The following is a 26,845-nucleotide window of genomic DNA, read 5'->3' on the forward strand; positions in this document are numbered from 1 at the left end:
TAGGTTAAAAACGTACTTAATAGTAATGCTTTGATCAGAAAGAGGATACAGATGTCTGCTCTCACCATTTCTTTTTCCTTTTCTTCTTTCTTTTATTGAAGTATAGTTGATTTGCGATGTTGTTTTAGTTTCTCATGTTAAACAAAGTGATTCAGTTAGATACATATATACACACACATATACGTACACATACTCTTTTTCATATTCTTTTCCATTACAGGTTATTACAAGATACTGAATATAGTTAATTCCCTTTGTTATACAGTAAGACCTGGTTGTTTATCTGTTTTACACATAATAGTGTGTATCTGCTAAGCTAAAATTCCAGATTAATCCCTCTCCAACCCCTTTCCCCTTTGGAAACCAAATATTTTCTATGTCTGTGAGCCTGTTTCTGTTTCATAAATAAGTTTATTTGTGTCATATTTTAGATTCTACATATGAGTGATAACCTATGGTATTTTTCTCTCTTTTTCTGATTTTACTTAGTATAATACCTCTAGATCCATCTGTGTTGTTGCAGAAGGCATTATTTTATTCTTTTTTATGACTGAGTATTGTTCCATTGTGTATATATCAATTCACTTCAGTTGCTCAGTCATGTCTGACTCTTTGCAACCCCATGGACTGCAGCACGCAAGGCTTCCCTGTCCATCACCAACTCTTGGAGCTTGCTCAAACTCATGTCCATCGAGTTGGTGATGCCATCCAACCATCTCATCCTCTGTCATCCCCTTCTTCTCCTGTTTTCAGTCTTTCCCAGCATCAGGGACTTTTCCAGTGAGTCAGTTCTTCACATCAGGTGGCCAAAGTATTGAAGTTTCAGCTTCAGTATAGTCCTTCCAATTAGTATTCAGGACTGATTTCCTTTACGGTTGACTGGTTTGATCTCTTTGCAGTCCAAGGGATTCTCAAGAGTCTTCTCCAGTACCACAGCTCAAAAGCATCAATTCTTTGGCACTCAACTTTCTTTTTGGTCCAACTCTCACATCCATACATGACTATTGGAAAAACCATAGCCTTGACTAGATGGACCTTTGTCATCTAAGTAATGTCTCTGCATTTTAATATGCTGTCTAGGTTTGTCATGGCTTTTCTTCCAAGGAGCAAGCATCTTTTAATTTCATGACTGCAGTCACCATCTGCAGTGATTTTGGAGCCCAAGAAAATGAAGTCTGTCACTGTTTCCATTATTTCCCCATCTATTTGCCGTGAAGTGATAGGACTGGATGCCATGATCTTCATTTTTTAAACCAGCTTTTTCACTCTCCTCTTTCACTTTCATTAAGAGGCTCTTTAGTTCTTTGCTTTGTGCTGTAAGGGTGGTATGTTCCACATAACTGTGGTTATTGATTTTTCTCCCAGCAATCTTGATTCCAGCTTGTGCTTCATCCAGCCCTGCATTTCGCATGATGTACTCTGCATATAAGTTAAATAAGCAGGGTGACAATATACAGCTTTGACATGTTCCTTTCCCAATTTATAACAAGTCCGTTGTTCCATGTCTGGTTCTAACCATTTCTTCCTCATTTGCATACAGATGCTGCATCTTTATCCCTTCATCTGTCCATAGACATTTGGGTTGTTTCCAGGTCTTGGCTTTTGTAAATAGTGCTATTGTGAATACAGGGGTGCATGTATCTTTTCAAATTAGATTCTTCTGCTGATATATGCTGAACAGTGGGATTGGTGGATCATATGGCAATCTACTTTTAGAGGGAAAGAGGCTGCTCTCAGTGAGTGATGGCTTCTTGTTAGGTCAAATAAAGATAGCCCTTTGAATGAGATTTTCTAGGAAAATGCCACATAGGTCAAATTGTGATGATTATATATGGGACAGGGCTTTGACTTTAGTCTGATCTTTCCAGTGGCTTCTAGGTGAGACTGCTTTTTGAAAAAACTGTAATTGTAGGGTGTTGGTTTTCTTTTCAGGTGGAGCTAGGGAGAGGGAATTGGTAATCAGGTAAGTTAAAATACCATCAGTGCTTGCTTTTCTTAGTGAAATCCAGCTGTTTTCCTTGATAAATAGTCTCCTTACAAGGGATTACTCTAAGCCTTTCATTAACTTCCAGCATCATCAAAAAGTTGATTTTGACAATTTTTGTTAGTCTTATTTCTTTTATGAAGGAGAGAGGGATTTCAGAGACCTTTACCATTTTCTCTGATCTCATCCTTAGTAATCTTTTCAAGAGATCTAAGTAATAAAATGTATTTTATATACTTACTCATGTGGTTACTATTTCTGCTGTTTTCATTCCTTATATCGATCTGTATTTGAACATGGTATCATTTTCCTTCTGCATGAAGGATTTCCTTTATTTCTTTTAGTATGGGTTCACTTAGGATGAATATTTTCACATTTGTATATCTGAAATTGTCTTTTATTTGCCTTTGTTTTTTAATGTTTACTTTTAAAAGTAGATATTAAAATAAAAAAATACCTTTACAGTAGAGTTGTATAAATGATAAAGCATACTAATTTGTGTGACCATCTGTATGCAGTGTCTATGCAGAGAAGTTCCACTATCCCTGTAAAACTCCCTGATGCTTTTCCTTATTTTCATACCCTCTGTCCTTCCATACGCCCATTAACTTGTGGAGACAATTTGTTTGTTCTTCCTTCCTTTTTTTTTAAATGTCATATTAATGAAAACATACAGTATGTAATGTTTTAAGACTGCCTTCTTTAATTCAGCAGTATGTATTGAAGATTTCATGTAAGTTGTTGAATATGTGAGTTCAACTGTGGGTTCTTAAATTTGAGTTTTATTGAGATATAGCTTGAAATAATATATAGCCACTTAAAATGTATGGTTTAGTGATTTCTGATAAATGCTTATGCCAGGTAACCACCATCATAGAATCAAGTTATAGAATATTTCATTACCCCTTGTGTCCCTTTTTTAGACATTTTCCGCTCCTACCCTGTTCCCAGACAGCTTCTAATCTGCTTCTTGTTACTCTTGTTTTGCCTTTTCTAGAATTTCATGTTACAATATGTACTCTTGTGTGTGGTTTCATAGCATAACTTTAATATTTATCACTGTTGACATCTGTCCCAGTAGTTTCATCTTTATTGCTAGGTAATATTTCATTGCATGGTGTATACTTTGGGTTATAACTTAGGAAGCTTATATATTTTTTATTCTTTCTAAAATAGTACTGTAGTTTTGTTTTAAATAGGCAAAATACAGTATAGTATATTGCATGATGAAACTTTATTTCTTCTATACTATTCTAAATTATAATTGTTTTGATGTAATTATTCTTTTCCTAGCCCGTTATTTCAGTTTAGCAAGATTTTGAAATTATATATGTATTAAATATATATAAATGTATTAAGAAAATTTGCTGGCATTGGAATGTGAAAGTGAAATCTGATTTGTAATGAGCAATAAGTTTTTACAATTAAGATTTATTTTACTCAGTAGCATAAAATGCAATCTACTTGACTTTATTGCAGATATTACTTACCTTACCTGAAGGATGAGAGCCTGAAGCTATAAGTGAATTGCTTTTCTAGTATCTCTTTGGCACTTTTTTCTAATTGAGGTGATCTAAGGATTTTCCATTTTTAAACAATAGAATTAATGAGAACTATTTATTTTGACAGGCCTTTGGAAATGCAAAGACAGCTCATAATAACAATTCAAGTCGTTTTGGCAAGTTTATTCAAGTAAATTACCAAGAAACAGGCACTGTACTTGGGTAAGTAGCAGTATCAGGCTTTGGAGATGTTTAAATGTTTGCCGTTGCCCCTTTATAACCCATAGGTTTTTTGTTTGCTCTTTAATGAAAATAGTGACATTAGTATTACATTTTTTTTCTCAATTATTTTTTTCTTTTGGAAAAGTTCAAACATGAGGACAGTTCTAAGAATAGTGTAACATCCATCCACCCTTACTTAGATTTATAAATTGTTAACAACTATATGCATTTGCTTTATCTTTCTTTGTTATGCATATATTCATTTTTTTAAAATTGTCTTTGAGTAAGTTGGGTATATAACTTGAACCCTTGAAATAATTACTGTATTTCCTAAAGCAGCCATAATGACATTTTCCTGTATACTATTTTTATACTCAGGGTATTTAATTTTGTCATAGTTATAATTTTTGCTATTACAGTCTGTGATCAGAGTCCTCTGGTTGTGCCAGCAGTATCATTATAGCTTTTAAAAAATTAATAGACTATTTTTAGAACAGTTCTAGATTAGTGACAAAAATGAATAGAAAGTAGGGAGCGTTCCCTTACGCCTCTTCATGCTATCCCCTAGTTTCCTCTGTTGATAATATCTTTATTAGTATGTTCCATTTGTGTTGATCATTGAATGAGCTTTGATAAATGTATAAAGGTATAGTTTCACTGCCCTAAAAATTCTCTGTGCCCCACGTGTTCATCCCTTCCCACCCACTAACCTTTGGCAGCTGCCGATCTTTTCACTGTTTTAATAGGTTTGCCTTTTCCAGAGTGTCACATAATTGGAAATTACATAGCATATCGTCTTTACAGATTGCATTCTTTCTTCCTTAGCAATATTTATTGAAGAATCTTCCATGTCTTTCATGGCTTGGTTTTATTGGATTAATAAATTTTGGAGTAATAAACATCTTTATGGTTTTTAGATATGTTTTTTAGTTTTTTTATATTTCTTATTTAGTTTATTCCTAAATATTTTTAATGTTTTATTTTTATTAAAAGTGTGATTTTTCTCTTACATTATATCTTCTAAAATTGCACCTTACTTGTATGTGTTAGTTGCTCAGTTGTGTCCAACTCTTTGCGACCTCATCAACTGTAACCTCCCAGGCTCCTCTGTCCATCGAATTCTCCAGGCAAGAATACTGGAGTGTGTAGTCATTCCCTTCTCCAGGGGATCTTCCTGACCCAGGAATTGAACCTAGATCTCCTGCACTGCAGGCAGATTCTTTACCATCTGAGCCACCAGGGAAGCCCCAATTACTTCTATTGATTTTTGTATTAATTTTATATCTTACTATCTTGCTGAATTATTGTTTGTATTAGTTTTACTGTTGGCTGTTTCTCTTACCATTTCTAGGTTTATTATATTATCTGCTAAAATAGATTAACTTTTTTTTCTGTTCTTACATCTCTGATTATTTTCTATCTTGTTTGATTACATACCTTCTAAACTATGATAATATTGTTCTAGATACTTGTGTGAATGCCTTTACTTTTCTTCACTAAGTAGAATATTGGCTTTGGGACATTTTATCATGTTAATAAATTAAGCATTGATTTTAGTTTTCTTTGAGTATTTTTGTCAGTAATGGATATTGAATTTTATTAAAGGCCTTTTTGGTGTCTATGGAAATTAGTCTGATCTTCACTCTTGAATTTATTATCATTATTTTCCCAATATTGGATTATTTTGCATTCCTGAGAAAAGATTCTCATTTGATCAATACAAAGACACGAACACCCATAGACGTACACATACATATTTTTATACATACATATGTAAACTGGTTGTTGTGTTGTGTGCTAGTTTTTATTTATGATTTTTATATCCATATTAATAAGTACTGTGTACTCACTGTCTATGAGAGTTCTTCCTTACGTCCTTTTTCCTTCTTGATTTGAATCATATCTGTCTCTCTTTTTACATTTATAATATTCTGGTCATTGCTCTATAATAAATCCTGTCAGCTCCTTATGATAGCTGCTAGTTTGCCTGTTTTCTCTACTAGTTTGTAAGCCCCTTAAAAACAGGTAGTATATCATTTGAAAACAGGTAGTGTATCACTTATTTCTGTATCTGAACAGTGCTTACACAGTGCCCAGTTAATGAGTGCTTACTGAGGAAATTGGCAAGCTATAAACACATTTATTCCAGGATGTGGCAACAGCATGGGTATGTAAAGGAAGTATAGCGTTGAGCCTTATTTAGTAGCCTAGCCAAAGGATAGTATTTGAAAGAGTGTACTGTGGTATTGAGCCTGGGAAGAAAGTGAAGTTTGTGTCATTGTAGGGTCTTGAGTGCCATGTTTTGAACTCCTGACTTTATTTTGCTTTATGGAAAGTTAAAATTAAAAAAAGGAATTTATGAATTAACATGGATAACCCTAACAATGTCCATAACACAATTATAATGGTAAATATACTCTGGAAGGCAGCTATGCTCACCACTGTACCACCAATAATAGTGGAAAATGTACTCTGAATAGTATTCTTTAGACTTTTGCATCTTTTCTAATAAAATATTTGTCTACCTTACATTAGGCTTTTATTATTTATATCAACCAATTCTATTTTTATTCTAGTGCCTATGTTGAAAAGTATCTACTGGAGAAGTCTAGACTCGTTTATCAAGAGCATAATGAACGGTACATATTTTAATTTGTATAATTGAAATCGTAATTAAATTGAGTGTAACACTTGTATCATGCAGATTGACTTTTCAGATCTTTGTGTATTATGACTTTTAATTCAGTTTATACCGTGCATAGCTTTACATATAATTGATATTTCTATCATGGGAAGAATACTTTTGAAGATGCTGTGAGATATTTTTAACAACTGTATAGAACTGTTGTTGTCTTTTCTAAATTCTAGGAAGACTATCAGAACAGGAAAATAGTGGTGTCTTAGGTGATATCTTTTGTTTTGTCTTTGGATCTCTTGCTGTGTCTTAGTGTTCTTTCTCTAATTTGAGAAAAGTTTTTTATAAAGCTCTTAACTTTATTATAATCTTTGAGGTATATGGAATTTCAAAGATTACATATATGTAACTTCCTTTAGATGAGGAAGCCAAATATAAGAGAGGTAAATGATTTGCTTCTTGTTACAATGAGACAAAATGAAGAGCCAGACTTTGAAGTTAAACAAGCCTACATTCAAGTATTGGATATCCATTTGGCATCTCACCTAACTTCTCTGCTTCTTAGATACTTTTTTCTTATTTTGTAGATGGAAAACTATCCTTTAGTCGTTTAGAAGGTTAAATGAAATAATGTTTATGAAATGCTTAGTGTAGTCCTTTTATATAATAAAGGTTCATTAAGCATTATCCTATGTTACTTTCTCTCTACTTTGTGTTGTTATGTTGTACAAATGTTTATAATAGTAGACTCATCAGTATAGATTTATAATTGTTGCTTTTTGCCAATGTCTAGTTGGAGGGGAAAAAGCCTTACAAACAACACAGACAAAAAATACTATCTTTTATAATATTTATCTATGTAGTTACTATTACTGATGCTATTTATTTCTTCATGCTTAATTGAATCTTGTCTTCCTTGATTTCGGCCATAAAAGCTCCTTTTAGCATTTTTTATGGGGTCCATCTGTTAACTGTGAAGTATTTAGTTTTGACTTATCTTGGAATATCCTAATTTCTTCTTTTTTTTTTTGGAGGATAATTTTGCTGGATATATAATTCTTGATTTTTTTTTTCCTTTTAGTACTTTGAATCTGTTTTCCATGGCTCGTGATGAGAAATCGGGTGGTAATCTTACATTAGGATCCCTTGATGAGGCATTTCTCTCATGGTGCTCTGAAAATTTTGTCTTTGTCTTTCAGTAGTTTTAATTTGTCCAGATGTGGATCTCTGAGTTTTTCTCTCCTGGAGTTCATTAAGTTTCTTAGATATAGAGATTAATGTTTGTCATCAAATATGGGGGGACTTTGATCATTATTTTTTTCAAATATTCTTTCTCTTTTCTTCTGCTTTTGGCACTCCCATTGTGTATAAATTGGTGTTCCATACTGTGCATTTGTTGGTGTCTGTTTAATGGTGTCCCACAAATCCCTGAGACTGGTAATTTTTCTTTCTCTTCCTCAGACTAGCTAGCTTTAACTGACCTTTTTTCAAGTCCACTGATTCTCTCTTCTGCCTACAAATCTTTTGTTGAGCTCCTCTAGATAGGTTTTCATTTTATTATATTTGTCAACCCTAGAATTACTTACTGATTATTTTTTATAATTTCTGTATATTCATCAATAGCTTCTATTTGACGAGACATCATTCTCATGCTTTAAGTTCTTTAAACATGGTTTTCTTTAGTTTTTTGAATGTATTTAAAACAGCTAATTAAAAGTCCTATCTAGTAAGTTAATGTGCAGACTGCCCCAGGAACAGTTATTGATTGTTTTTTCTCCTTTGTATGTGTTAGTTTCTGGTTTCCTTGTATGACTCAAATTTTTTGTTGAAAATTGGACATTTAAAATAATAATTGGACTTTTAAAATAATCATTTGGCAGCTCTAAATATGAGTTCCTCCCTCTCCCAGGATTTGTGGTTGTTAATTTTGTTCCTGCTGTTTGTTTTGTGAATTTTCTGAGCTAATTTGAAGTCTGTAATTTTTTTTTTAGTTTAGCCATTTAAGTACCTGCTTGGTTAACTTGTTGTTTTTTAGTCACTAAGTTGTGTCTGCCTCTTCTGCGACTCCATGGACTGCAACCTGCCAGATTCCTCTGTCCATGGGATTTCCCAGGCAAGAATACTAGAGTGGGTGGCCATTTCCTTCTCCAGGGGATCTTCCCTACCCAGGAATCAAATTTGCGTTTCCTGTATTGACAGGAGGATTCTTTACCCCTGAGCCACCAGGGAAGTCCTTGGTTAGCTTCTCAGTGGTAGTTGGTCAGCCGTGTCCAAATCTATGTGATCTCTTGGGCTGTAGCCTGCCAGGCCTCTCTGTCCATGGAATTCTCCAGGCAAGAATGCTGGAGTGCTTAGCCATTTCCTTCTCCAGGGGATCTTCCTGACCCAGGGATTGAACCTGGGTCTCCTGCTTTGCAGGCAAATACTTTACCATCTGAGCCACCAGGGAATGATTGAACAGAGTTCCATAAATGGTTGGTAACAGTAAGTCTTCTAGTGTTTGTTTCAGGGACCATGACTTTTAACTCCTAGGCAGGCACTTTATAATTCTGCCTTAGCCTTTACTTCCTGCTTGTGCAGATCTTCAAAGTTAGTGATAGGTGAGAGCTTAGTATTTTCTCTTGTCTTTGCTGAGTAGACATGCAGCCCTGGGCATGGGCACAACTTTATATATGCATAAGGCCTTCTAGATTCCCAGGAACATATTGGAACTTTTTAAAACCTCTGCGGATGTCTCATTTCCCAGCATTTCTCTTTAAGTTGTTTGGTTAGCTTACTGTTTGCCTTAATATTTATTCATGGGTTCAGGTAGCTAGTATGTTTAAAAAAATTGCCACTAATTGTTTCTTACAAATGTCTCCGGAACAAAGATTTTCATACTGGGGTAATAGCTCTGAATCACATCAAATAAAGATATCAATAGTTTTGAAAATGACTTCATCGATGGAGTCAGTTCAATACCAGACAGTTCAAATAATGATATTTTTTAGGGAGTGAGGTTCTTAATGAACTTCACCCCTGTTCTGCCCTCTTCTGGAAGCTGCCAGACTTCTGGTGTCCATCTCAGTTGTAAGCTGTTGGTATTGAAAACTACATGTATCTGGTAAGCAGGAGATGGATTGGGCAAGTTAAAAGGCCACCAAGGTTCTTTTTATACTGAAATGCAGCTCTTTTTCTTGTGTAAACACGCTCTAGATTGCTATACATTTTTGGTTAATTTCTAGAGTTGATTCTGACAAATTTGCTAGTTTTCTAATTGGTCTTGTGGAGAGAATTTTTAGAGGTCTTTAGTGTATTGCTGGCTTCACCTTTGTCTTTTGATTCGGCATATAAAACATTATCTTATTTTGTACTACTTATTATTTGGCTGTCCCTTGTGGCTTGTGTAATCTTAGTTCACCTACCAGGGATTGAACCTGGGTCATGGCAGTGAAAGCACTGAGTCTTAACTACTAAACTGCCAGAGAATTCCCCTGTAGTATTTCAATATTGAGTTTATCACCTTTGTATTAAAAAAATGAACCAAAGCTGAAACAGTTTACAAATTAATTTCTTTTTCTTGTTAAATGATAACCATAGACCATGTTCATCATACTTCTTTGTTTCCAACAGGAACTATCATGTATTCTATTACCTTCTGGCAGGAGCAAGTGAAGAAGAGAGATTAGCATTCCATCTTAAACAACCAGAAGAATATCATTATCTCAATCAGGTGAGAGTTCATGAATATCATTTTGAAATGTAAGGCATTGTTAAATTTTAGCTCTTGAGAAAAGTTTTTTTCCTAGTACTTTGTTTCTGAAACCTGGTTGATGGTGGATATTAACTAGCATTTTCATGTATACTATCTAAAAATTTATGTGATGTACTTCTCAAATTTAAAAATTATTTTTATTCTTATATGAATCATAAAAGATAGTTCTGTGCCTTTTGCTTTTTGTGAAACTCTTTAAGAGAATAATAAACTGTTTATAGATACCTCTAATTTAGAAAAATGGTTTACACTTTTCAATAAGTAAAGTGATTTACCTTTTACACACCAGAGCATGTTAAATGTTACTAATGATTAATGCTTGCCCTAACAAAGGATTACTGAAACTTGTATTTGCATGTTTTGAAGTCTAATATATATATACCTCTTTGCATGATGAGTATGATTATTTTTATAATTTAGTGATTATCCTATTAAATACTCAGTGTGAAAATTCATTAAAGGAAATGACTTAGAGAATTTGTGTTTTACCTTGAAACTCAAAAATTCTCCCCTAAACTTCCATAATAAGGCATAATTGTCACAACTTTTCATTGCATTGGCTTCTTCAATTTTATTTCTCATATTAACAAAAATTCTAGAATCAGTAATAATGATATTGATCTGACAGTACATCATTTAGGTAACAGATTGTCTCCCCTCATTTTTAATTGTTTGAGGCAAGATGTAATGTCTATGGAAAGAAATTCCCTTATGGTAATTTTAAAAGTTCTTCTGAGGGATATTAAATTGACACTTGGATGGTGGCTCAAAGATTGTAGTATATATTTAGGGCTTTTAAAGTAACATCTCACACTTTGTAAGATATGGAGCAGGCTGTATAACTGATATTTCATAATTTGAAACTACACATTTATATAAGCTAACAATTCTGTTACTATATTGAGAATTTAAAAATTATTTAAAATATAACTTCTTGGTGTAATATGAGGCATTTTTACTGTATTGAATTAAGTATATTAAAAAAATCATTGATTTAGCTTTTGAGTTTTCCCCCTTCCCTGCTTAAACTATTTGCCTTATATTTGGGTGATAAAGTATTTTTCCTTTTGAAAAAGTAGCAACTGCTGATAAAATGAGCTGATGTGCATGTGTGTAGCATGTTTGAATCTTTGCTACCCCACAGACTGTAGCCCACCAGGCTCCTCTATGCATGAAATTTCCCAGGCTACAATACTGGAGTGGGTTGCCATTTCCTTCTTCAGGGAATCTTCCCAAATCAGGAATCTTGCATCTCCTGCATTGGTAGGCAAATTCTTTAGCGCTGTCGCCACCTGGGAAAACCACTAAAGTTAATACTAGAGAAATCTGGAGTTTTTTTGCTCCTCTTCCAGATCTTTTTGTAATTACTGGCCATACTATACATATTCTTATCTTAAGGTCAGTATTTGGAGACTATGGGACTCAACAGTTATTATAAATTTCAGAGTAACTGAACAATAGCAAATATGGATTGATTATAATAATATATGACTCCCAGAATCTGAATGTTTCTCTAGTTGTTTTGTGCTGCTATACAAAATAACTTTTCTTTGGATAACAGCGGTACTACCTGAACACTACATCTAAGAGATCATTAGAAGAGTGTAATAATCATTACTTCTACCTAACTAATCTGCCTTACTTTCAGATAACAAAGAAACCCCTCAGACAGAGCTGGGATGATTATTGCTTTGACTCTGAGCCGGTCAGTACAAGTGCCTAAGTATCCTTGCTAAAGGACCCTTTTTGTGACTTAGGAAGAAAGTCAGCTGAAATACAAACAAAGAATCTAGGAAAGAAGATAAATCAGTGTTTATTTTATTGGAATTGACTTTTTTGTGTATGTATGGTTTATTGATTAAAAGCAGTTTACCTTTTTTGGATTTTTGGGGGCTATATTTAGACTATATTCAGTATTTATTTTTAAAAATAATACATTGATTGCATTCCTAGTTTCAGCATTGTTATGGATCCTTATAACCTATAGGGTTTTTTCCCTTGACATTTATTTATTTATTTCAATTCTTATGTGGTAGTTTAGTTACCCATCTATTATGGGTAATATTTATTATTTTAAAAAGTTGCATTCTTCCTATTTTGTGTGTCCGTTAACAGTCTTCACATAGTGAATGCATGCATTTTTTTAATAGCAAGAGAGGCCATAGCCTACATGTAATTTTCTAAAAAATTAAGAATTGAAATTCCTTTAAATAAGATTATTTTATGTTTCAAATTAAGGATGATTTAAAGGCATATATGATGTAATATAAAATGAGTAGGTAAATTACTTATACAAACAGTTTTATAATTGCAAATGGAACATAAAAAATCTTTTTCCTTTACTTCAGTTTGCAACTAGGTCAGATGTGAAAGGCTGAAAACAAACACTCATCTATATATTCATTAACTAATAAACTAATGTATTAACTACTCCTCCTGGAAATGTAATATGTCTTAATCCTACTTTAAATAACTATCACTTTAATTCTCACTGCATGTGATTACAAACTCTGTTAATTGCAAGACTATCAGATTTTGAGTAGGTTTAGTAATTTTTCATTCAGTTTAATTGCAGTACTGTTTCATAATCAAGTAATTTGCAATTTCAGATTTGATATTTTAGAAAATAAATTTTAGCAAATTTATAGATACTGATAATTTTTAGTAGAAAAATTTTAAGCTGTTTTTTCACTCTTGAGACGCTTCCGTCTTTTGCTTAGTATGCCAGTTGACTACGCACCTCATTGGGAAGTAGGTAGGAGACTGGGAAACTCATATAGTGAATATAAGATTTGATTGCCTGTACAGAGCTTACAGTGAGATTGTCAACTGGTCTGCTATTTAGACAGTCTAAGTAATGCTTAAGAATATTTAGGTTCTGGAGTAGATAGACCTGATTTGAAAACTGGCTCATCTACTTGTTAGTTTTGAGAACCCAAGCAGGTGACTTACCTTTTTGTTTTCATCCCTTCTTTAAGGGGAAAATAATGGTCTTTAACTTTTGTGAGTGTTAAATTAGTGCATCTACAGAGCTTGATGGATTGCTTAATGCTTAATAAGCATACAGTAAATGTTTCCACTATTGCCGCCACCATTGAAAGCATCATTATCCATCTTTTCCTTTTAGGAGAAATTTGTAGCCATACTCTCCTACTCCCTTAATATTACTCTCATCACTATCCTCTTATCTATTATGTTTTCAAATCTATTATTGGAACTTTAATTTTTGCTGCTTTTTCTTGCAAGGTAATTTTAATGGAAGCAAGTAGTCTATCTGAGGATCTTTTGCTTAATTCTTTCCTCTTAGCACCTCCTCATATCATATTTGGGAGCAAACTACACTTGTTTCACTCTGAGTTTTTAGAAGTTATGTGACTAGCTTTATGGGAAGAGAGGATTAAGGAAGATTCTGCAGTTTGTGCTGTATTACTTAATATATATTGTATGAAATTGTATAAATGATCCCAAGGGGAACTTAAGTGAGAAAATTGCTTTTAACAAGGGACCTGTTAAAACAAGCTCAAGCAACTAGTGTTTCATGAAAGATAGCAGAGGACTTAGAACAGATTTTGGTGTAACCTCCTCTGTTATTTAGGTGACTTATTTAACCGCTGAGTCTATTTTCTTTCCTAAAATATAGGTATAATAAAATGTACATATGCATAATTAACCTCTTGTGTTTTGAGAATTTAAAGATTATATGCGGCAAGTGACTTTCCTATTGACTAGTACGTAGAAGATATATGGTAAATGCTGATTTCCCTTCTTTAAATGATAATCTGTTCTAATCATTTTACCTTAAAGCTGGTTCTAAGTAACTTCAATGTAAACAGTTTCACCTAATTTAAAATTTTTCTAAATTAAACTTTGAATAGTCAGGTCCAACTATCAGGCGAGTTTAGTGAGGATTGCCAGAATGGGTCTCAGGATACTGAACACCATGCTGCAAAGGGATTGAAACATAATATTGTCAGTGAGGCCAAGCTTTCATCCTGGTCATTACTGCCTTTATAGGAACCCAACCATTTGTACTGTACCTGACCTCCCATTTTCCCATGAATTAGACCTGCTGCAGGAATCCTGTGCGACTGGACAGAAACCTTTAAATCCGTAATATTTACATCCTCCATATTTTAAGTATTTCTACAGCATAACACTTTTACTGCTATTCACTGTCCAACAGTTTATACATTTGGGGTCACTCCCTCAAATTCTGCCTTTTTGACTTTATGCCAGTCCAGTATAAAGGTCTCTGCATGCTGCACAACTTCCTCTGCAAATGCTTTTCCATTTAAAAACCATTACCATCCATATTATATTTGATCATTATAAAACCACTGGTTGTAGTTAGTATGATTACCTTTCACACAGGAAGCAGCAGTGGCTCAGAGTTTAAGTGACTTCCCTGTGATGATGAAACAATTTAATAATGTAATTTGGATTCAAATCAGGCTATGTTTTATATGTTCTTTTTTCTTAAATGATCTTCAGCATCTTTACTAACTCTCAAAGTCAATTATTCAGATTTGTGTCCTATATTATCAACTAGTAGCTATAAAAATATAATTTTTATAAACAGTATTCTAAGAAATACAGACAGCATATGAGAAACATGTGTAATTTGACTTTGCTCTTCACTTTTTCTCCCTCAAAATACTTCCTACATGCCAGGCTTGTTGTAGGTACTTATAAATGAGAAAGGGTTCTCATCATCTCATACAAGGGGAAAAAATCCTGATAGCTTGAAAGAATATTTTGGTGTATTTGTGGGGAGTGTGCAGTGGAATGTTATCATGTAAGGCTAGAGCCTGAGCTGAATTTGACAGTAGGAGTCAACTGTCTTCTTTCAGTGGAAAGGGTTGTAACAGTTGTTGGTTAGTTCCCTACCTCATTCTTTGACCTTTACTGTTTTATTGTTTTCTGAATGACCTCCAACAGCCAGTATTCGTATCTGGTACTTGAAAGCTTTTCTTAGAATCCTGGAAGGCCTTGTGCTCTTGCCTGGTCCTCTAAAAGTACCTAGGAATTAACAGCTTATCTCCAGAACTGATGAGAGTATTTTTCATACTGTTTCCCAGTGGTTACTTTGGAATTAAAGTCCAGCTACCCACCTTGGTAGCTCCTTTAATATTGTTCTCTATTTAGGCAACGTTGACTTCCCTGCATTCTAACACTACTTGTACTGAATCTTGGTCTCAAGGTTTGCATCCGTATGAACCCAGATTAAGATAATGATATTTCTGGTCTGGTAGATAAATCTGTCCTTAGTTTTTCTAATACCATTGTCATCAAGGAAGTTCATGTTAAATACAAGTATTTAAAAGTTCATTATGATTTTGGTCTTGTATTTCTGAAGAACATTTTGATTATAGATAACAGCAGGTATAAATGTATTTATATTTTAGTTCTTTTTTCAATTTATGCTCTCAATATTTTATCCACACTGTTTTATTCATTCTTGAGGTAGATAAGAGCAGCTGTCATTTATGAGAATCATTACTGTATTATTGAGTTTTCACAAGTTAAAGCATAGGTTGTTTTCTCTTCACTTATTTGTTACAGAAAAATTTTTACTAAATTATAAAATGAGTGAGCTGTTTGTGGTTTTAGGGGGAAGAAAAGAAAGAGCTTTTAAAAAACTTTATGAAAGAGAAAAATGTGTTAAGTTAAAATTTTTTAGTGGGTTAGGATGTTGTCATGTCTGTAGAAATATGTCTTAAAATTGCTTACCAAAAATTTTATAGTCAGAAAGAACTTTTCTTAAAGTGAATTTGAAATCCATGTGTACCTTTCCATAGAGAATAGAATTATTTTTAATAGCATTTTAAGACAATGTTTAAAATTTTATTATTTATATATATATTCATTTTTATAGTACCTAAAGCAGGTTGTACATGGTAGATACTTGATAAGTAATTTTTAAGCACTTTGTTTCTTCAAAAGGAATGTCTCATTCAGTTAATTAATTCATTGATTGTATATTTACTCCAGTAATTTCCTACTTTCTTCTTGGCACTGACTTGATATTGGAAATCTGCAGTAAATGAGACAAATAAAAGTTCATGTGTTCACTGACTGTTTGATACAACATTTCATAGGAAGATAGGCATTAAAAAGTAAATACATGTGAGGAAGTTTTTGAAAATATAAGTGTAAAGGGACTAGGAGAACACATATAAAGGCAGGTAAAGACTTATTTTTTAATTGTTTTAAAGATCTACAGTATAACCAAATGGTACAGTATTACCTTTTGACTTTTGGGGGAACTGAAATGCAAGAGTTGCTCTAGAAGAGTAATATTTTTTAGTCTGGTAGTCCATAACTGTTTTTACTGGCTCATATTATGAGGGTTCTTTTGAAAGTTTTTGTACTTTCACATATACTTCTTTATTTTGCTGATTGCCATGTTGTTTATATTATTTGTTAGGAACTATTTATGTGATACCTAATGTTGATGTAATATAAACATCTTTATATTAAGTCTAGGCTCCTCTTCTCAACTAAATTAATGCCTCTTCTGAAATATATTTTTGTGTCCCAGGATCTAGTTCAGTACCTTGCATATAGGTAGGCACCTATTAAATATTTGTTGAATAAATAACATTTGTTGTGGAATTGATCTCTTAAATGCTTTGCATCTCTGAGACTCTTCAGAACCACTCAAAATCAAACTTGGTATCAGAATATTTTATGAGTCTTGCTAGCTCTTCATTGTAAGTTACTTTTGAGATCCTTGCTTGGGTGGTTGTGAAGAAGAGGGAAAAGGTAACATACTGGTATTTAGGTAGGTATATGTTTGGTTTGCATGCTTGTAGTAGGATAAGAGTCTAATGAATTTGATGATATCTAAATATGCATAGGTTATGGTTATCTAAAATTACTGTATTTCTGAGTGGCTTAGGTTGCTTTTCAATAGGTAATCTTGATTTTTCTTTTCCATTTTTTTTTTTTAAAAAGCAGGATTGCTTCACTGTAGAGGGGGAAGATTTGAGGCATGACTTTGAACGCTTACAACTAGCCATGGAAATGGTAGGATTTCTTCCCAAGACACGAAGACAGTGAGTTTATTTATTGTATTCCTTTACCCTCAGTAGAGATCCTTTGAAACAATTTTCTAATATTCCTGATCTAATGCCTCTTCCATCTTAAGCATTACTTAGAATTAGGAAATTTATTTTTGTAAAAGACTTGTTTTGAATTGCTTTCTTTTGTCATAAATTCTTTGAGAATCTGTTGAAAGTTAGAGCTCTTCTTCCTAAAAATGTAATCTATAAACATTTGCATATTATTACAGGAGTTCATGGTGCCCCCCAGACCTCTCTGTGTACCTTCCTTAACTGTTGATTTATAACACTTGTTGTCAAGGGAAGGAAACAATGTGGGTCAAAGGGTGGGTTGCTTAAAGTAAAAGAGAAATGAGGTTACTTTGATAGAAAGTTCTTGTCAAGTTCAGGTGAGAGACAGAAAATAGGTATAATAATGTCCCAGAGTAAACTGAGTTCATGAGATGTAGAGCTCAAGTATAGGGATTATCTATTGGCTGGAAGAGAGGCATGTGTTCTTCTGAGACAGGAGGGAAGGACAACTGAGATGTAGATATTTCACAGTAAGGGCCTAATATTAGATCATATAGTCCAGTGGTCTCCATTACTGTTTTTAAAAAAGGCATTATAATATGATGGTCAGTATAATATGATGTGAGAAAGCATTTTAAAAATATAATAATAAAAAAATCACCTTGGTTACTTTGTTTAAAAAAATACAAATTTTAAGACCTTTCTTTTAAAGATTCTAATTCAGTAGATCTGGGCTTCGCTTGTAGCTCAGTCAGTAAAGAATCTACCTGCAGTGCAGGAGACCCGGGTTCGATCCCTGGGTTGGGAAGATCCCCTGGAGAAGGAAATGGCAACCCACTCCAGTATCCTTGCCTGGAAAATCTCATGGACAGAGGAGCCTGGTGGGCTGCAGTCCATGGCATTGCAAAGAGTCAGGCATGACTGAGCGACTAACACACAATTCAGTAGATCTGAAATAGGCCGTGTGGGAAAGGACATTCCAGGTAGGATAAAAAGCACTTAGAAAGTCATGGACTTTTGAAACACCACAGAAGATTCAGACAATGTTAAGTCCCGTTTAAGGCTTCCCTGGTGGCTCAGTGGTAAAGAATCTGCCTGCCAATGCAAGAAACATGGGTTCAGTCCCTTATCTGAGAAGATCCCACATGCCATGGAGTGACTAAGCCTATGCGCCACAGCTGCTGAGCCTGTGCTCTGGAGCCCAGGAGCCACGGCTGCTGAGTCCATGTGCCACAGCCACTGAAGCCTGTGGCCTCCAGAGCCCAAGCTCTGCAACAAGAGAAGCCAGCACACCAAGAAGCCTGCGTACCACTGCTAGAGAAAAGCCTGTGCAGCAATGAAAACCCAGTACAGTCAAAAATAAATAAATTTAAAACAAAAAGAATAAAGTCCCCTTCAAACAACTATATCTATATATCTGACGTGGATACAGTTCTTAAAGTGGAGTTATATAAAGCACTTTGCACAGTGCCTGACATGGCAAACACTCAATAAATTTTAGTTATTGTAGTTATGATTATTATCACCATATTTCTTATTTGAAGAAATAAGACTTATATGAAGACTAAGTACTCTGTATTTGTACTGGTTAATTTGCTTGATTAGAATTTTGGAATGAAATAAGCTTAAGAGAAGTCACATAAGCAAGCTGTAATTTATGGTTTTATTTTCACAGGATTTTCTCTCTTCTCTCAGCAATACTACATTTGGGTAATATCTGTTATAAAAAGAAGACATACCGGGATGACTCCATAGATATCTGTAATCCTGAAGTTCTGCCTGTTGTCTCAGAGTTATTAGAAGTGAGTGATTACATTCTCAGTTTTCATTTCAAATACTGGTAACTTTTCAGTTTTTATTTTGCGTAACTATTTTGTAGGTATAAATGGGTTAATACTTTTAATTAATAATGTTACTCCAGAAGTTGGAATTCTTTCTATTATGTGTGCCAGACTCTTTAGAAGATTTGGGTTTTCTCCCCCACCTCCCTTTGTCCCAGATATCTGTAACTCCTAAATTTGCTGAATAGGATGAATATTTCACTCTATGCTATATCATGTTCTAGGCCTTTGTAAATTTTCTCCTACATAGTAGGTTGTTGGTTAGATTATTTTGTTTGAAGATGGGGTGTCCAGATGAGTGGAGTACTACTTTTTCTTTCTTCATGGCTAAATAGGAGTCAAACGTCTTCATATCCTATGACGTTTCTTCGCACATCAAGGTCCTCATTGCCTTACTTTTTCTTCCTGGACTGATGATTTCTCATGTTTTCTCAGCTAACTGCTCATCTTAAAAGGGATGTAGTTTTTTATGGGCCCTCTCCTCTGACAGAACAGGAAATATGTATGTGTAAACTCACCTTGAGTATATTCGCATATCTCCAAATATTTTTATGTGACTATCTATATAAAGATAAACATGATCTGCACAACAGGGGAAGCTATAAACAAATGGAAAGACAACCAGTGGAATAGGAGAAAATATTTCCAAACTATGCAACTGATGGAGGGATATTACATGGTATCACTTATATGTGAAATCTAAAAATATGATGTTGTTCAGTCGTCCAGTCATGTCCAACTCTTTGTGACCCCTTGGACTGCAGCACGCCAGGCCTGTCTGTCCCTCACCATCTCCCAAAGTTTGCCCAGTTCATGTCTTTTGCATCAGTGATGCCATCCAGCCATCTCATCTTCTGACATCCTCTTCTCGTGCTCTCAATCTTTCCCAGCATCAGGGACTTTTCCAATGAGTCAGCTGTTTGCATCAGATGATCACAATACTGGAGTTTCAACTTCAACATTAGTCCTTCCAACGAGTATTCAGGGTTGATTTCCCTTAAGATTGACTGGTTTGATCTCCTTGCTATCAAAGGGACTGTCATATGATACAAATGAATTTAGTTACAAAATAGAAATATACTCATAGACATAGAAAACAAATTTATGTTTACCTAAAAGGAAAATGGGAGGGAGGGATAAATTAGGAATCTGGGATTACTGGATACATACTACTATATGTAAAATAGATAAACAATAAGGACCTACTGCATAGCACAGGGAACTGTATTCAGTATTTTATAACCTATAATGGAAAAGAATTTGAAAAAGGATATGTATTTATATATATAAATAAAACTGAATCACTTTGCTGTATATCTGAAACATTGTAAGTCAGCTGTGTGTGTGTGTTAGTTGCTTAGATGTGTCCGACTCTTTGCAACCTCATGGACTGTAGCTTGCCAGGCTCCTCTGTCCGTGGGAGTCTCCAGAAAAGAATACTGGAATGGGTAGCTGTTCCTTTCCAAGATTATTTAGGTCAGTACGTTTTCCTCCTTCCCTCTTCACTGAGGTTGTTCCAAATATTTGTCATAGAGTTTCCATGTCGTGGCCTGCATTCTTCCCTGAGATTCCCCCAGCATCGTAAATGATTTGCTAAACATTGTGCACTGTAAGATTCATGGGTTATGTATGTGTATATGTGTGGGTTTTGACAGATGCCTAATGTTGTGTATCCTCCACTACAATATCTTACAGAAGTTTCACAGCCCTGAAGCTTCCCTGTGTGTCATCTGTTCAACCCCTCCCTACAAACTACTGATGTTTTTACTAGCTTTGTAGGTTTGCTTTTTTCAGAATGTAACATAATTAGATTCATATAGTATTAATATATCATGTTTCAGACTTAACTTGTTTCACTTAGCAGTATACATTTAAGATTCATCCAGTGTCTTTTCTGGGCTTGATAGCTCATTTCTCTTTATTGCTGAATATTATTCCGTAATGTGCATGTATCACAGTTTGCCTGTCCATTCACCTATTGAATAGTGAAAGTGAAAGTCCCTCAGTCGTGTCTGACTTCTTGTGACCCCATAGACTTTACAGTCCATGGAATTCTCCAGGCCAGAATACTGGAGTGGGTAGCCTTTCCCTTCTCCAGGGGATCTTCCCAACCCAGGGATCGAACCTAGGTCTCCTGCATTGCAGGCGGATTCTTTACCAACTGAGCCACAAGGGGAGCCCAAGAGTACTGGAGTGGGTTGCCTATCCCTTCTCCAGTAGATCTTCCTGGCCCAGGAATTGAACCAGGGACTCCTGCATTGCAGGCAGATCCTTTACCAGCTGAGCTCTTAGGGAAGCCCACCTATTGAAGAATATGTTAATTATTTCCAACTTTTTTTTGCAATTATCAGTGATCTTTTTTTTTCCTGTTAAAATATCACTTATTTTTCAAATCTTGGTTCATATACTGCTTCATCAGTTTTAACTGTATTAAATGATTTAAACTGATTCCATCAGCATAGAACAATTTGCTTCTCCTTAGCATAATTCAGTGGAGAAGGCAATGGCACCCCACGCCAGTACTCTTGCCTGGAAAATCTCATGGATGGAGGAGCCTGGTAGGCTGCGGTCCATGGGGTCGCTAAGAGTCAGACATGACTGAAGTAACTTAGCTTAGCAGCAGTGTAATTCAGTATTGGCTTTGTAGCATAGTTAATTGTTTACCAGTCTGTGTCCATTATAAGCTAGTGGCAGTGTTCTTTGAGATCTGTGGATGTGCTTATTTATCTAACCTTACAATGTTTATTATTTTGTACATACCTTGCTGTTTGTTTATTAACTTTAATGGAATGAGTTAGCCTGGTAGAAGAGGCAGGAGGGAGTACTTTGAGTTGGAACTAGACTCACTCATTAGAAAGGAGGTCCAGAATGTGAAGTCTGGTATCTGAAAGCTGTAATTTTAAAGCTCACGAGGGTTAGAAAACAGATCTTTCAGACAGGACTTCCAGGTGATATTTTAGTCATTCATCTCGTATTGTGGTAATACAGAGCATTGTGGCTAGTGATCTTTCTTAGAAGTTTAGGCATTCAGCTAGTACCAAGGCTTCTAATCCTAGTGAAATATTTCTTTTTTGGTGAGAGACTAATAGAGCAATTTAGGAAATTTAAAGAGGAACTCAGTTGTTTGTAAAAAAAAGAGTGGGGGGGGAGGAATCCAAGTCTGAAAATTGGGCTTGCCGGTGTTAAAGTTAGACTAACAACTAAGTGTGATTTGATAGCAAATCCCACCTTTTGAATTCAGGATTCTCAAATTCCTTGTTTTGAGTGGTTCCTCTTTCTAGTTTGGAGTGGTTTAAGGAGTGAAGTTTCAGTAATAAGTAGAAAGAAAATATCTTCAAAAGTCAAGGAGCTAGAGAAGATCTGACAACACCTACCAGAGTGCCCTGCCTATAGTTAGACCTTATTTTTATTTATCATTGTTTTTTATTAAAAAAATATTTTTGGCCCTAAGGCTTGTGGGATTTTAGCTTCACAACTAGGGATTGAACCTTGGCCCTTGGCAGTGAAACCATTGGGTCCGGACCACTGGACTGCCAGGGAATTCCCCCATGAAGTTTACTTATTTATTTACTTATTATTTTCTTTTTTTTTTTGCTGCACTGGGTCTTCATTGCTGCATTTGGGCTTCCTCTAGTTGTGGCAAGAGGGGGCTTCTCTCTTCATTATGGTCCACTGGCTTCTCATTGCGATGGCTTCTCTTGTCGAGCTCGGGCTGTAGCAGGCTTCAGTAGTTGCGGCTCTCAGGCTTTAGAGCACAGGCTCGGTAGTTGTAGCACATGGGCTTAGCTGCTTCGTTGCATGTGAGGTCTTCCCAGACTAGAGATCGACCCTGTATCCCCTGCATTGACAGGCAGATTCTTAACCACTGCCACCAGGGATGTCCAATAAAATTTAAAGACTATTTGGAAAATTATAAAGGTAGCTGATTAAAATATGAATTCAATAATATTTTAAGTTGCTTATTGAATCCAAATAAGATTAGTGTCTTTTATATGGTTATGGTGTGTGTGTAGACTTGTGTATGTGGTTATGGTATGATGTGTGTAGACTTGTGTATGTGGTTATGGTGTGTGTGTGGACTTGTGTATGTGGTTATGGTGTGTGTGTAGACTTGTGTATGTGGTTATGGTATGATGTGTGTAGACTTGTGTATGTGGTTATGGTATGATGTGTGTAGACTTGTGTATGTGGTTATGGTGTGTGTGTAGACTTGTGTATGTGGTTATGGTATGATGTGTGTAGACTTGTGTATGTGGTTATGGTATGATGTGTGTAGACTTGTGTATGTGGTTATGGTGTGTGTGTGGACTTGTGTATGTGGTTATGGTTTGTGTGTGGACTTGTGTATGTGGTTATGGTGTGTGTGTGGACTTGTGTATGTGGTTATGGTTTGTGTGTAGACTCGTGTATGTGGTTATGGTGTGATGTGTCTGGACTTGTGTATGTGGTTATGGTGTGTGTGTGGACTTGTGCATGTGGTTGTGGTGTGTGTGGACTTGTGCATGTGGTTGTGGTGTGTGTGTAGACTTGTGTATGTGGTTATGTGTGTGTGTGTGGACTTGTGTATGTGGTTATGGTGTGTGTGTGTAGACTTGTGTATGTGGTTATGGTGTGTGTGTGGACTTGTGCATGTGGTTGTGGTGTGTGTGGACTTGTGTATGTGGTTATGGTGTGTATGTGGACTCGTGTATGTGGTTATGGTGTGTGTGTGGACTTTGCATGTAGTTATGGTGTGTGTGGACTTGTGCATGTGGTTATGGTGTGTGTAGACTTGTGTATGTGGTCACGGTGTGTGTGTGGACTTGTGTATGTGGTTATGGTGTGTGTGTAGACTTGTGTATGTGGTTATGGTGTGATGTGTGTGGACTTGTGTATATGGTTATGGTGTGTGTGTGGACTTGTGCATGTGGTTGTGGTGTGTGTGGACTTGTGCATGTGGTTGTGGTGTGTGTGTAGACTTGTGTATGTGGTTATGTGTGTGTGTGTGGACTTGTGTATGTGGTTATGGTGTGTGTGTGTAGACTTGTGTATATGGTTATGGTGTGTGTGTGGACTTGTGCATGTGGTTGTGGTGTGTGTGGACTTGTGTATGTGGTTATGGTGTGTATGTGGACTCGTGTATGTGGTTATGGTGTGTGTGTAGACTTGTGTATGTGGTTATGGTGTGTGTGTGGACTTGTGCATGTGGTTGTGGTGTGTGTGGACTTGTGCATGTGGTTGTGGTGTGTGTGTGGACTTGTGTATGTGGTTATCGTGTGTGTGTGTAGACTTGTGTATGTGGTTATGGTGTGTGTGTGGACTTGTGCATGTGGTTGTGGTGTGTGTGGACTTGTGTATGTGTTTATGGTGTGATGTGTGTGGACTTGTGTATGTGGTTATGGTGTGTGTGTAGACTTGTGTATGTGGTTATGGTGTGTGTGTGGACTTGTGCATGTGGTTGTGGTGTGTGTGGACTTGTGTATGTGGTTATGGTGTGTGTGTAGACTTGTGTATGTGGTTATGGTGTGTGTGTGGACTTGTGCATGTGGTTGTGGTGTGTGTGGACTTGTGTATGTGGTTGTGGTGTGTGTGTGGACTTGTGTATGTGGTTATGGTGTGTGTGTGGACTTTGCATGTAGTTATGGTGTGTGTGGACTTGTGCATGTGGTTATGGTGTGTGTAGACTTGTGTATGTGGTCACGGTGTGTGTGTGGACTTGTGTATGTGGTTATGGTGTGTGTGTAGACTTGTGTATGTGGTTATGGTGTGATGTGTGGACTTGTGTATATGGTTATGGTGTGTGTGTGGACTTGTGTATGTGGTTGTGGTGTGTGTGTGGACTTGTGTATATGGTTATGGTGTGTGTGTGGACTTGTGTATGTGGTTATGGTGTGCCTGTGGACTTGTGCATGTGGTTATGGTGTGTGTGTGTAGACTCGTGCATGTGGTTATGGTGTGCCTGTGGACTTGTGCATGTGGTTATGGTGTGTGTGGACTTGTGTATGTGGTTATGGTGTGTGTGGACTTGTGTATGTGGTTATGGTGTGTGTGTAGACTCGTGTATGTGGTTATGGTGTGTGTGTGGACTGGTGCATGTGGTTGTGGTGTGTGTGGACTTGTGTATGTGGTTATGGTGTGATGTGTGTGGACTTGTGTATGTGGCTATGGTGTGATGTGTGTGGACTTGTATATGTGGTTATGGTGTGTGTGTGGACTTGTGTATGTGGTTATGGTGTAATGTGTGTGGACTTGTGTATGTGGTTATGGTGTGTGTGTAGACTTGTGTATGTGGTTATGGTGTGTGTGTGGACTTGTGCATGTGGGTGTGGTGTGTGTGGACTTGTGTATGTGGTTATGGTGTGTGTGTAGACTTGTGTGTGTCTGGACTTGTGTATGTGGTTATGGTGTGTGTGTGGACTTGTACATGTGGTTGTGGTGTGTGTGGACTTGTGTATGTGGTTGTGGTGTGTGTGTGGACTTTTGTATGTGGTTATGGTGTGTGTGTGTGGACTCGTGTATGTGGTTATGGTGTGTGTGTGTAGACTTGTGTATGTGGTTATGGTGTGTGTGTGGACTTGTGCATGTGGTTGTGGTGTGTGTGGACTTGTGCATGTGGTTGTGGTGTGTGTGGACTTGTGTATGTGGTTATGGTGTGATGTGTGTGGACTTGTGTATGTGGTTATGGTGTGTGTGTAGACTCGTGTATGTGGTTATGGTGTGTGTGTGGACTTGTGCATGTGGTTGTGGTGTGTGTGGACTTGTGCATGTGGTTGTGGTGTGTGTATGGACTTGTGTATGTGGTTATGGTGTGTGTGTGTAGACTTGTGTATGTGGTTATGTTGTGTGTGTGGACTTGTGCTTGTGGTTGTGGTGTGTGTGGACTTGTGCATGTGGTTGTGGTGTGTGTGGACTTGTGTATGTTGTTATGGTGTGTGTGTGTGGACTTGTGTATGTGGTTATGGTATGTGTGTAGACTTGTGTACGTGGTTATGGTGTGTGTGTGGACTTATGCATGTGGTTGTGGTGTGTGTGGACTTGTGTATGTGGTTATGGTGTGTGTGTAGACTTGTGTATGTGGTTATGGTGTGTGTGTGGACTTGTGCATGTGGTTGTGGTGTGTGTGGACTTGTGTATGTGGTTGTGGTGTGTGTGTGGACTTGTGTATGTGGTTATGGTGTGTGTGTGGACTTGTGCATGTGGTTATGGTGTGTGTGGACTTGTGCATGTGGTTATGGTGTGTGTAGACTTGTGTATGTGGTCATGGTGTGTGTGTAGACTTGTGTATGTGGTTATGGTGTGATGTGTGTGGACTTGTGTATAGGGTTATGGTGTGTGTGTGGACTTGTGTATGTGGTTATGGTGTGTGTGTGGACTTGTGCATGTGGTTATGGTGTGTGTAGACTTGTGTATGTGGTCATGGTGTGTGTGTGGACTTGTGTATGTGGTTATGGTGTGTGTGTAGACTTGTGCATGTGGTTATGGTGTGATGTGTGTGGACTTGTGTATAGGGTTATGGTGTGTGTGTGGACTTGTGTATGTGGTTATGGTGTGTGTGTGGACTTGTGCATGTGGTTATGGTGTGTGTGTAGACTCGTGTATGTGGTTATGGTGTGTGTGTGGACTGGTGCATGTGGTTGTGGTGTGTGTGGACTTGTGTATGTGGTTATGGTGTGATGTGTGTGGACTTGTGTATGTGGCTATGGTGTGATGTGTGTGGACTTGTGTATGTGGTTATGGTGTGTGTGTGGACTTGTGTATGTGGTTATGGTGTAATGTGTGTGGACTTGTGTATGTGGTTATGGTGTGTGTGTGTGGACTTGTGCATGTGGTTATGGTGTGTGTGTGGACTTGT

At 36.3% G+C, this 26,845-nt stretch overlaps 1 protein-coding gene across 8 annotated transcripts in view; it reads left to right on the forward strand.

Moving 5' to 3' along the window:
• MYO9A (myosin IXA) overlaps window positions 1-26,845 on the forward strand; it is a 239,522-nt gene that overhangs the window by 58,774 nt on the left and 153,903 nt on the right. For 3 of the 8 annotated variants that reach the window (XM_061157939.1, XM_061157937.1, XM_061157942.1), the window contains exons 3-8: window positions 3,614-3,708; window positions 6,285-6,347; window positions 9,956-10,055; window positions 11,746-11,802; window positions 17,055-17,155; window positions 18,849-18,975. In XM_061157939.1, the coding sequence (XP_061013922.1) occupies window positions 3,614-3,708; window positions 6,285-6,347; window positions 9,956-10,055; window positions 11,746-11,802; window positions 17,055-17,155; window positions 18,849-18,975 (543 nt within the window). The remainder of the gene's footprint in view (window positions 1-3,613; window positions 3,709-6,284; window positions 6,348-9,955; window positions 10,056-11,745; window positions 11,803-17,054; window positions 17,156-18,848; window positions 18,976-26,845) is intronic. The other 5 variants (XM_061157938.1, XM_061157945.1, XM_061157943.1 and 2 more) reach the window with 3 other exon arrangements.

The sequence above is a fragment of the Dama dama genome, chromosome 12 (genome assembly GCF_033118175.1).
Source record: "Dama dama isolate Ldn47 chromosome 12, ASM3311817v1, whole genome shotgun sequence".
Lineage (NCBI taxonomy): Eukaryota > Metazoa > Chordata > Mammalia > Artiodactyla > Cervidae > Dama > Dama dama.